Raw genomic sequence first — 12778 nt, 5'->3', positions numbered from 1 at the left:
TTGCCACATGTCTCCCCAGGCTAACATAAGCTGTCCTTGTTAATTCCATCCTTGTCCCATGCCAGAACCACCTCAGTTTGGATATGCTGACCTGATCTAAAAACAATTTGAATTCCAGCTTCCTTTCTCACCATTTCATTCATTAACTTGTCCAGGTTTCTTTTCTTAATTGTAGAGCTTAGGTTCATCTCAGATGCCTGTACACTTCATAAGTCCTTAGTGAGAGTGACCGTTTCAATAGCCTAGATGAAGATTGGTAGGAAGTATTGATTGAATATCACCAGCTTTCTATTTCTTGGCACTTTGGGGACTCAAAGGAGTGTTCTTAGCTGCTGGTAAAAGTTAGAACTCTTCTGCACACTATTTTCTACCTCTTTTGTGGCTAGTATGTTCCAAGAAACAATGATGCCAAGGTTTTCCACACTTCCTAGCGAATGGTTTCCTAGCATGATATTCACTGGTTGTCCCTCTTTGTTTATTGCAATCACCACTGTCCTGGCATTGCTTATTTTGAGATTGAATTCCTGGAACTTAATCCTCCACTCATTAAGTCTAAAATGTACCTATTCCTCAGTTTCTCTCCAGGTCATGACATCATCAGTAAAAGCCATTGCATGAAGTTCTCCAGAGGTTTTCTTGATGTTCTTTATTATGTGATGGTGATTAAAAAAATGATGGGTAAGTGCACTGTATTACTGGACTCAACTTTTGGTCTGGAACTGGGATGAATACCCATTACTGAACTGCACACGGCTGGTACAGTGCTCTTACAGCATCAAAAATGTTCTTACCAGTCCTTCGGGCACATTCCTCTTTCTCAAGCATTCCCATATCTTTCCCTTGCAATGATGTTATATGTCTCCTCAATATCCAGGGATACTACAAACAGTTCCTTGACTTTCTCCCAACATTTCTCTATTAACATACGGATTAGGTCTGTTGTGAACCTATTAGGTCTGAAGCCATACTGTTCTGCTTCTAACTGTGGCTCTAATATCACTTGCAATCTACTCTCCAAGATTTTCTTGAAAATGATAAGTCCTGAGAAAGGAACATAATTTCCTAGTAACTGGATCATTTTTGGCAATTTCATATCTTAAACAGGAGGATAATGACATCTTTGTCCCAATTAGCAGGTATTTTGTCATCCTTCCACACTGCATATAGCACCTGCTGTAGCCATTAAAACCCTGGACTCCTGCTGAAAGAACCAAGTTAGTAGGCTACTAACTTCATAATTCATTTGAGCTCTGCTTTGTGTCTAAAGAGACACTATCCCCTGAACAACGTTTATTACAGTTTGGAACACAAATTGTATGACAGAAGTTCTAAAGAATCATGTCCATGTTGACTTCATCAAATCCTGAGGATTTTCTTTGTGGCATCTATTAGAAATGTATCTATTATGATCATTGCAGTTACTGTATGTACATTCCTATTTCCACTTCACTGAAACTGTCTTTCCTATAATAAGTCATCTTTTGTTATGTTGTAGATGACAACAATGACCGCAAGTCTCAGCGTGTGCTTAATGAGTTGGAGAACATCGATGACGAGTGTGACCAGCTGGGAATTGTATTTGTTAAGATTGACAACGCAGATGAAGCAAAGGAATATGGTGTAGAAAAGATTCCTGGTCTAATTTACTTTGAGAAAGGCATCCCAACAGTTTATCAAGGTTAGACCCAAATCATTTTGTGGTGGACTAACAACTATGTCTGAACTGCACTCAGATTTTCTTTGTCTCCACAGGTAACTTGGAGGAGGAAGAGAAGGTCTTGAAATGGCTTGAACACCAAGTAAAAAGTGATGAGATCGAAGATGTGACTGATGAAATGTTGGACATGATCATTGCCAAGATGCCTCATGTTGCTGTGCTGTTTTGTAAGTTAGAGTTGCCATTTTAAAATAACTTGAAACAACCACTGACTTGAGTTCTGCTTTGAAACTAAAGAGACACTATCCCCCAAACAATGTTTATGACAATTTGCAACATAAATAGTATGAGAGAAGTTGTAAAGAACAGCTTCAGGAAGCATGTAGTGAAGGCTGTGTTTCAAACTGTTGTCCCAAGCTGGTAGGGGCAGTCAGCTTATAGTGTCATAGGAATTACGGTAAATTACAAACTAGAAAAGCACAAACACATGAGTATTTCAAAATTAGTATTTCCATGACCATAGACCAAACAATCTTAGAAATTTAGGGCTGATGAATGAAAATATCTCACAAATGTTCTTTAGTAGTAGTAAATTGTATTTTATTCACAGCTATGTGTACATTCTTTTACTTAATAATAAATGACAGTGAATCCCACATAAGCAATGCTTATGTGTGGGCTTGAATTAATTTACAGTGCAATGGCAACAAACAATTTAACTTTTTTCTAGAGTATACAGTTTCATATTGGTGTTGGCAATATTTTCCAGAGATTATTTTTAACAGTAATTTATGGGTATAGATTTATATTAATATTCTTTCCGAGGCTTTTTTTCTTATTGAAAGCAACTATACTCAATACTCTCCTGCTGACTTGCTAGGCCTAACGCATAAGAGGATTTTCTTTCAGGGTTTACTCCCTTAGCCTTTGAGGATGCCTTCCTCGTCCTACAAGGCAGTAGGTTCCATCTGTACACCCCAGAAGGATGGGTTGCCTCTTCCGCCATCTCCGCCGTACCGAAGTCCATCTTCTCCACCGTAGATGCCGTTGAGGTCTTCACCCTTAACCCAGGGCAAGGGCCCTCCATATTTATGACCCCTGGAGAGAGGGTGTCCCAGTATTTTAAAACCCCCAGGAATTGGGCTACCTGTTGGTCCGCGGGTTGTATTGGTTATTTCAACCAGCCCTACATACTGTAGGGGCCCCCTATCCGCCACCTGGGGACATGCTCTGTAGGGGTCAGGTTCCCCTGGTTACTTATTGGAAGTTAACCCCACCCACAAGGAGTAAGGTTATTTGTATTCAAGTAGGATGTGGTTTGTCGGACTGGTTTGAAACAAAGAGAGGAGTGCAGCAGGGCAGCTCATTGTCACCACTTCTATTTATTATTGTAATGGATGTAGTAATGAAATCTATTAAATGGAAAGAACATGGAGATATCAAAGCCTTCACATTTGCAGATGATGTTGCGATCTGGAGTGACTCAGAAGATGAATTGGGAGAGAGAATACAAAGCTGGAATGAGGAGTTTAAGAAATATGGTTTAAACATCAGCAAGACCAAGACGGTGGTGATGAAAGTGTATGGGGAAGGAGCAGAACCAATAGTCATGTTAAATGAAGCTCAACTGGACAGCGTTCCAGTTTTCAAATACTTGGGTAGTGTTATATCAAATGACAACCTAGCAAAACATGAGGTGAACAATCAAATCAATAAGGCAACACAATTCTACCACCAGGTAAGACACCTGCTGTGGGATGAGCAAATACCCATGAAAACAAAAATGACATTGTACAAGTCCTATTATACACCAATTCTTACATACAGTCTCGAAACCACAACACTGACCAATAGAGATAATTCCAAACTTCAGGCAGCTGAAATGAAATTCCTACGCACTATGATCCAGAAAACCAGGAAAGACAAGATTAGGAATGAGAAAATTAGAGAAGAAGTAGGAATAGACAATTCTCTCCTAAATAAGATTCAGATATCAAGACTGAAGTGGTTTGGTCACATGAAGAGGATGCCAGTAAACAGAACTGCAAGGAAGGAATTTGACAGAAAGGTAGAAGGAAGACGACCCGTGGGAAGGCCACGAAGGAAATGGATAGATTTAGTTAAGAGCGATGTAATGCTGAGAGGTCATGATTGGGACAAGTTGGTGGAGGAAGAATGGTACAAGGACAGGATGAGATGGAGGAGGCTCATATACCACACCCGGGAAACTGGAGATGGTTTAGGATGATGAGGATGAGATTTATATTTACGCTAGCAAGATACCCATGATTCGCTATGGTATTATACTAAAATTTATAATTGAATGCTTAATATTTTATATATAATCCGCCAAAATTCGCAATCTGACGGCAAAGTTCTCTCCATTTTTCAATCTTTATTTTCAGCAATCGATTTAGTACTTCCCGGGCTAGCTCCAGGTATTCCGCCCGGTCAGTTGGGTCCCTAAATCTTTGCCATCTTTTCCTATAAGCATTTTCAATATGGATCAAATCCTTGAAGAGATCCGGTGTGTTGTCGTCTTGGGTGCCTTGGCGATACTGAAACCACGGCTGGACTGCATTCATAGTCATTACCCAGCAAGGACCCATTTCCAGCATGGTCCACACATTTTGACGACAGTCCAGAACATTATTATTATTATTATTATTATTATTATTATTATTATTATTATTATTATTATTATTATTATTATTGATGTCCTGGACCTCGCAGGAAGGTGCAAGACCGCTACTTGGCGGTAAATTACATCTGCTGCCATTGTCATTGCTGACAATGTGACCAGCATCATTGTCACGCATTGGCAAGTGCGTGGGATTTCCGGTGATATGAATGGTATACTTCAGATATAAGTATTCTCATTAAAGGCATTCAACCATTTTTCACCCTTTTTCACCACTCCTATTGGGATTTTCCAAAAACAAAAAAATATTTGTTTCTTTATTTTTAAAGGAGATTGTAAATACCAATTTTTACATCTGTAAACTTTTAAAGTTTTGAGATACGGATACACTCGTTTTGAAAATTCACCTCCCTTTTCACCCCCTTAGTGATGGGATATCCAAAAATCCTCCCTTAGCGAGCACCTACATTGTAATATAAATGTATCCTTAAAATTTAATTTCTTTATGTCCAGTAGTTTTGGCTTGGCGATGATGAATCAGTCAGTCAGTACATGTTCTTTTATATGTATAGATTAGCAAATACATACTGAGGAAAGAAACGGAAAACTACCTCACTCCTCATTTCCCTAGTATGCCTCTTCAGTGATGCCTAGGGTATGACAGCTGTTGGCGGAACTGTGGAGGATCAAACCAGCCAAACAACAAATACACACGATTGGATAATTACAACAGCCTACTTAATAGACTGATCTTTGCATAAGCAAACCACTCCTTAGCTATTACACTAATTATATCATTATTCAAACATGTATTGTCTCAATAACCATCGGAATAATATCACCTTCCTTCTGATTTCCATAGATTTTATTTCTAGCATTTTTAGTGGGGAATACTAGTCTTATTTGACTGCATTACAAGCTTAGCTTCTAATGAACTGTTTTATACCTCCCTAAAAAGATCTTGTGATTATCCTCATATTTATTTCCACCATTTTAACAATTGCTTCCATTACAGATCCATATTTTTTGAAACATACTTACAAAAAAAATATGGATATTATAGCAATTGGCCTGACAACTAGTGCTTGAAATATGGAGGCAACACCTCACTTAAGCAAGCTATATAGTAAGCCTAAAGATTTTACTACTTGTAAACTATTTATTCCTCACTCTGATTGTAAAGATCACATACATTTTTCAGGGACCATTATGACAAAAATTCTATGGCCAAACCTATATGTGTGCACCACCCCTATTTAAAATTTACAAACAACTTTCTAGTCAACTTACTTGCTCCTTCCAATATTTCTACTTGATGGAACTTTGGATCACTACTTGGATTGCAACTGGTCTATTCTTAGGGTGGCTCTTACGAACATAACATGCAAATGGAGCTTCCTTCTTTTTCCCCTGTGAACCATGTGACTTTGAGGGAGGCTTGTGTGTCCCAACAAATGAAATAGGTGAACTGTAGGTACAACTATATCGGTAGGATATCTGTCGAGAGACCAGTTTGTCGAAAGTGGGATAACAGGCTTTTGGAAGTTGCAAGGGTGGCAGTCTGGATGACTGATTGATATGGTCTTGTAATAATAATGAACATGGCTTAGCCATGTTGGTACTGATACATGGCTGAAAGCAATGAAAAACTACAGCTGTAACTAACTCTGAGCACATGTACCTCTCTCTGTATGAATAATTCATGATGATGACTTTCTTCTGGGTAAAATATTCCAGAGGTAAAATAGTTCTGCATTTGGATCTCCAGGTGTGGATTACATGAGAGAGGGCAATCATCAGGTATATGAATACTGACATTCTGAGAGTCAAGGCATGGAATGTTAGAAGTTTGAATTGTTGAGTAGGTTAGAGAACCTGAAAAGCAAAATGGATAGACTAAAGTTAGATGTGGTTGGTATATACATAAAATACATTGGCAGGAAGAGCAGGATATTTGGTTAGGTGACAGTGGCGGCTCATGGCTGTAAAGTATGGTGTAGAGCTATAATCCGTTTGGTTTTGAGCGACACATTTAGGAACTACGTGTAGTTTTTGGTTGTTTTGTACTTGTACCTTGTACCTGTGACTGGCATAGGGTCCAGTGCGTGACCAAAAATGTATACAGACTGGAGTGCTGTGTAACGTCACAGTGCGGCAACCATGTGGTTGCCTTTGCTCTACAATGCAAAGTAGAGATATGATCTGACCGGGAAACTAACAATTATGGAAGTGCAGCACCCTTGGGAAGAGCTGGACATTTTTTCGTGTTTTCATTTATGACTCACAGCTGTTTACTTGACGCTAGAAACTGGAAAAGTTATAGTAATAAAGAAAATATATATTTAGATGAATTGTTTTTCCTAATAATAGGGATGTACTGAAACACTACCAATAGATGTCGCACGTGTAGTACCCGGTATGCGCTTGTCGATCATAATTTGTTTGTATGTGTTTTTAATGGAAGTTACCTAGTTAAATGATGAAGTTAAAGATTTAATGTATCGTTACTACAACAAAGACAACAAGAAAATTGTGAGGCCTGACTATTGCTATGTCCCAATGTACCAAAAACAAGGTCGACCGTATTCATACCATCAATTTCCTAAGCAGGAGCCTTTCCGTAAAAAGTGGTTGCATGCTATTCGTAGGCAGGACCTACAAAATAAAAATGTGACTCCTAATATCAAAGTCTGCTCGAAACATTTTACAGTTGAAGATTATATCATTACTGAAACTGGTAAGTAAGCTAATTAGTACTTAATTAAGAAATAGTTTTATAATGAAGTAGTGACATTCTGAAAAGTTAATTTGACCTATTTCAATAATTTTAGGCGAAAGACGAAGACTTAAGGAGAACGCTGTACCTTCGATATATTCATGGTGAGGCACCGGTACCTTGGAAATAACTCCTAGAGCAAGAAGATATAGAAGTAGGAAAACGGCCATAACACCGTGTGTGGTACAGTACCGGTACCCTGAATCACACAGTGACCCATAATTTGACACTGGAGCAACATCAATTTCAGACTTCCTGAACAGGAAATAATTCATTACTTCCAAATTTGAAATCTTTATATTTGTCTTATGGTCCGAAATAAGATCCTGAAACTCGTGCGCTGCAGGGAAATGAAGTTCAGTCATACTGGATGTAGCCCGAGGCACTGCTGTCACACCAATACCGTGCCTTATGTACGCCTATAACCTGCAAAGAAAAGGAAAAAAAACGTATAAGGAATGTTTTTCAAAATGCTATTCATACTTTAAGAACTCAATCTTAACAAAAACGCTATAAGAAGGAGTTGTTGCATTTATTTCTTACCTTTCAATCAACTCTTGCACTTTTACGGGTATTTTTTCGCTCCTTTTCTTCAATTCTGCTTCTAAATCCGCAATTGTCATTGCACCTATACCATTTGCCGTCTTGTTAAAAACATTAGCAGAATATGGTAACTCAATTTTAATGCATTTAAAGCAAAAGTTTTGTTTCGTTTCGTTTATCACCAATGTAGGAATACTCCATATAAGTCACATGTAAAACAATCGAGGAGCGGAAAGCACATACCGGGTATTACCATTACGCTGCCTAGCAGACAAGTTTTGCGTGATACATCCCTATTGAACTCACCTTTTTTTGTACATCAAGTCGATCCTCCGGTCCTTTAGAGCTGCAAAGATGTTGGTAATATCTTCATAGAATGGTTGTTTGTTCATTAACTGCAGAAGTAGTTCTTTCTGAATAGCAATATTCCCCAAGATTGTGAGATTTACCGGAATGTTTCACTTCTTTTCTAGCACAAATTTGCAGTGATTCAGTAGGGCGACCAAAACGTAGAACTTCATTCTGAACTTCGTTTCTCCAATGTGAAAATGGTGTTTCTAATAAAATACACACTGTGTCATAAACAGGATACATGTTTAAATAAAGCAGCACAACACTACAAAAATGAAATGGCGTATGGCTTTTAGTGCCGGGAGTGTCCGAGGACAAGTTTGGCTCGCCAGTTGCAGGTCTTTTGAGTTGACTCCCGTAGGCGACCTGCACGTCGTGATGAGGATGAAATGATGATGAAGACGACACATACACCCAGCCCCCCTGCCAGCGGAATTAACCAATTGTGGTTAAAATTCCCGACCCTGCCGGGAATCGAACCCGGGACCCTTGTGACCAAAGGCCAGCACGCTAACCATTTAGCCATGGAGCCGGACACAACACTACAAATGAACCATGATGCATAAGTAATGAAATGAAATGGCGTATGGCTTTTAGTGCCGGGAGTGTCGGAGGACAAGTTCGGCTCGCCAGATGCAGGTCTTTTGATTTGACTCCCGTAGGCGACCTGCGCATCGTGATGAGGATGAAATGATGATGAAGATGACACATACACCCAGCCCCGTGCCAGCGAAATTAACCAATTCAGGTTAAAATTCCCGACCCTGCCGGGAATCGAACCCGGGACCCCTGTGACCAAAGGCCAGCACGCTAACCATTTAGCCATGGAGCCGGACGATGCGTAAGTACTCATACTTCACACAGGATGATGCAGGGAAGACGAAACATTCCGATCTTCCAGCAACTTCACTTGCACATTCCGCTATGAGGAAAGTACGTGGGTGACGTCACGGTTGTCATGGCAAACGCCAAGGCCAAGCGGTACAAGGGAGCACTTGGGAGGTAGAGCCAGCTGCGGAATCTCTCATCTTCACTCTCAATCTCGCGCGCCGTACTTGAGCCGACAGCTGGCGCTTTCGTGAGTTCCCATGGTTCTCATCAAGTGGTGCGAGCTCTTGGTGCTCCAAACGCCATACAAAAAGCATTTTCTTTCCATAAAACCAACAAATTTCATAAGAAAAATAATTTTTTTAAAAATTAATTCTGGTAAAAATAAATGGTGAAGTGGCACTTCACCTCCTTCACCTGAAACGTCACCCCTGTTAGGTGACTGCAGAATTATCAACACAAAATCAAACAGGGGAAATGCAGGAGTTGGTTTAATAATGAATAAGGAAATAGTGATGCAGGTAAGCTACTATGACCAGCATAGTGAATGGATTATTGTTGGCAAGATAGACACCAAGCCAATGCCTACCACAATAGTGCATGATGGAGAAGTTGATAGAATATATGAAGAAGATTTAATTCAACCTGTAAAAGGCGATGAGTATCTAATCTTGATGGGCAACTGGAATGCAGCGGTAGGCCAAGGAAGAGAAGGTAATGCAGTAGGAGAATTCAGATTGGTACAAAGGAATGAGGGAGGAAGTCAGCAAGTTGAATTCTGCATCAATCATAATAATCTTGGTGTGATGTAACCTGGTGTGACTTCAGTGATTGACCTGACTGCTAGACTGATCACCTTCTCATTGATTCTTTGATGAGACCTACTGGTATCCATGTTAGTAGTGGTATCTATGGAAAATATGTAGTCATTGTGATGGGTTGTTTGTCAATCTTTTGTTGATTATTGTCATTGAAACTGCTAATAAATAAAGTTGTTATATGCAGTCACAATCTTCCAGACTTATAATTTTCCTAACACTTGGTTTAAACACTACAAATGACGGCTGTATACATGAACAAGGCCTCGAGACACTGAATGTATAAAATACTGTACCTATAGACATGATTAGGCAGAAATTCAGAATCAAGGTGTTGGATTGCAAGACCTTCCCACAAGCAGATGTGGATTCTGACCACAACTGGATGGTCATGAAATGCCATCTGAAGTTGAAACAATTGAATTGCAAGACAATGGGATCTGGATAAGTTGAAAGAAAAGAGTGAAGGATTGTTTCAAGGAACATGTTGCACAAAGGCTAAATGAAGAGGCTAAAGGGACTATGATAGATGAAGAGTGGACAGTCACGAAGAATGACATCAGTAGGGCTGTTGAAGAAAGTTAGGAAGAAAGGTAAGATTAAGTAAGAATCAGTGAATAAGTTGGGAGATACAAGACCTGATTGATGAACAGCAAAAGTACAAGAATGCAAAGGATGATGAGGGCATAAAAGAATACAGGCAACTAAAAAATGAAGACAGAAAGAGCAGAACAGCTACGGAAGAATAGCTGAAAGAGGAGTGCAAGGATGCTGATGGTGTCATGATTGTAGAAAAGGTAGATGATACATATAGGAAAACCAGCCAAACCTTTGGAGAAAGGAAAACTAGGTGTATGAATATTAAGAGCTCAGATGGAAGACCACTTCTAGCTAAAGAAGACAGGGCAGAAAGATAGCAGGAACAGAAAGGAGCAGATGATAGGGTTCTTGTACAAGAAGAGGCTGTTGATTCTGATGAAGTGGGAGACTGTATTTTGAGGTCAGAATTTGGCAGAGCTCTGAGAGAACAAAATAGGAACAAGGTACCTGGAATTGATGACTTACCCTCAGAATTACTAATTGACTTTGGAGAAACCAATATGGCGAGGTTATTCCAATTAGTGTGTAAGATGTATGATACAGGAGAAATGCCATCTGATTTTACATGTGTTACTTCCAGAAGAAAGGAAAGACAAGTTGAAGCTGAGTAGGGAGAAGATCAGTTTGGCTTCAGAAGAAATGTGCAAACACGCGAAGCAATTCTGACTTTAAGTCTTATCTTAGAGGATCGAATTAAGAAGGAAAATCCCATGTACATGGCATTTGTAGATATAGAAAAGACATATGATAATGTTGATGGATCAAGCTATTTGAGATTCTGGAGTTAATTAGGATGTGATACCTAGAGAGAAGAATTATATACAATCTATACAAAAATCAATCTGCAGTGATAAGAATCAAGAGCTTTGAAAAAGAAGCAGCAATCCAGAAAGGAGTGTGGCAAGGCTGTAGTTATCCCCTCTCTTTTTCAGTGTTTGTACAGAACAGGCAGTAAAGGAATTCAAAGGGAAATTTGGAAAGGGAACTGCAACCCATCTAGAGTTAAGTTGCACAGATCATTCATGTTTTTTTAGCTCATTCTGTGTATCAGGGAAGCATGCATGGAAGGTGATAGCGCGGCTGGGTGACTCATTTGCCAAGAGATATATTGCTTCATGACCGGCTAAAGTGATCTAATGCAGTATAGTAGCGATAACCATTGCTTCACAGCAATAGTTTAGTTCAACATCTGTGGTATTGGTAGTGTGTTCAAAGTGTTCGCTTTAAAATAGCATAGTTTCTGTAGGAATAGAAGACTCTGTGGCTCAGATGGCAGTGCATCAGCCTCTCACCGCTGGATACCGTGGTTCAAATCCCGGTCACTTCATGTGAGTTTAGTGCTGGACAAAGCAGAGGCGGACAGGTTTTTCTCTGGTTACTCCAGTTTTCCCTGTCATTTTTCATTCCAGCAACACTCTCCAATAACATTTCATTTCACTTGTCAGTCATTTATCATTGCCCCAGAGGAGTGCGACAGGCTTCGGCGGTTGGCACATTTCCTATCCTCGCCGCTAGGTGGGGCTTCATTCATTCCATTCCTGACCCAGTCAAATGACTAGAAACTGGCTGTGGATTTTCATTTCAGTTTCTGTAGGAATACTAAAGTAATTGCATGTTTAACCAGTGATGTATACAGTAGAACAACAAGTGTAATTCTTCTTACACAGAATGCTGCTTTTGATTCATTCGCAAATTTCCTGGCATCCCCACTCTCCATAGGAGTATAGTACATAAATTAGTAAAGAATTTCCACACCACCAGGTCCATTCTTAACAAGAAATCATGCAGGAGATGAACTGTTTTAACAGAGGAAAAGCTTGACGAAATAGGAGCTCTCTTGGAAAGAACTCCAACAAAATCCTTGTCGCATCTCGCCGTACAAGCTAATGTGTCATTAACTTCTCCTCACAAAGCAACAAAACAGTTCAATGCAAAACCATACAAACCCACCCCTGCCCAATATTTAAGAGGACCTGCCAGTTTTGCTAGGGTTTGGTATTGCAACTGGTTGCTTCAGTCAGTTCGCGTTGTGTATTTTGACCCAGAACTTTTATTTTATAGTGAAGAAGCATTTGTAGACATTGAAAAAGCATATGATAGTGTTCCTTGAAACAAGATATGGGAATGTCTGGAAGACCTAAAGGTGCCAAAGTACTTAATTGACAAAGTCAAGATGCTATACCAGAAGTGCTACAGCTGTGTCCAGATAGGCAACGGATAATCAGAATGGTCTGAAATAAAGAGAAGTGTCCAACAAGGAAGTGCCCTATCATCACTCCTGTTTTGTAATAGTAATGGACAAGGTCATGAAATCTATCAAGAAAATGGACAGTGAACCAAACACTCTAGTATCTGCTGATGATGTGCTTTTATGGGGAGAGACAGAAGCTGAAGTTCAGAAGAAACTTAATGAATGGGACAATACACTTAAAAAATTTGGACTGAAGATGAGAAAAACAAAGACAGTGGAAATGACCATCAATAGAGAAGGAACAAGCTCAAATATATTTCTGGAAGGAGTAAAAATCAAATCAGCATGCCACTTCAAGTACCTTGGAAGCACA

General features: G+C 39.6%; 1 protein-coding gene across 4 annotated transcripts in view; it reads left to right on the top strand.

Moving 5' to 3' along the window:
- The window catches only part of hlk (hulk), a 369077-nt gene that overhangs the window by 195930 nt on the left and 160369 nt on the right, over positions 1 to 12778 (top strand). For all 4 annotated transcript variants that reach the window (XM_067136216.2, XM_068225214.1, XM_067136215.2 and 1 more), the window contains 2 exons: positions 1496 to 1678; positions 1753 to 1884. In XM_067136216.2, the coding sequence (XP_066992317.1) occupies positions 1496 to 1678; positions 1753 to 1884 (315 nt within the window). The remainder of the gene's footprint in view (positions 1 to 1495; positions 1679 to 1752; positions 1885 to 12778) is intronic.

Source organism: Anabrus simplex, chromosome 1 (genome assembly GCF_040414725.1).
Source record: "Anabrus simplex isolate iqAnaSimp1 chromosome 1, ASM4041472v1, whole genome shotgun sequence".
NCBI classification, from domain to species: Eukaryota; Metazoa; Arthropoda; class Insecta; order Orthoptera; family Tettigoniidae; genus Anabrus; species Anabrus simplex.
Note: the sequence above shows the minus strand (reverse complement) of the source record. Positions and strands in the feature narration are given on the sequence as shown.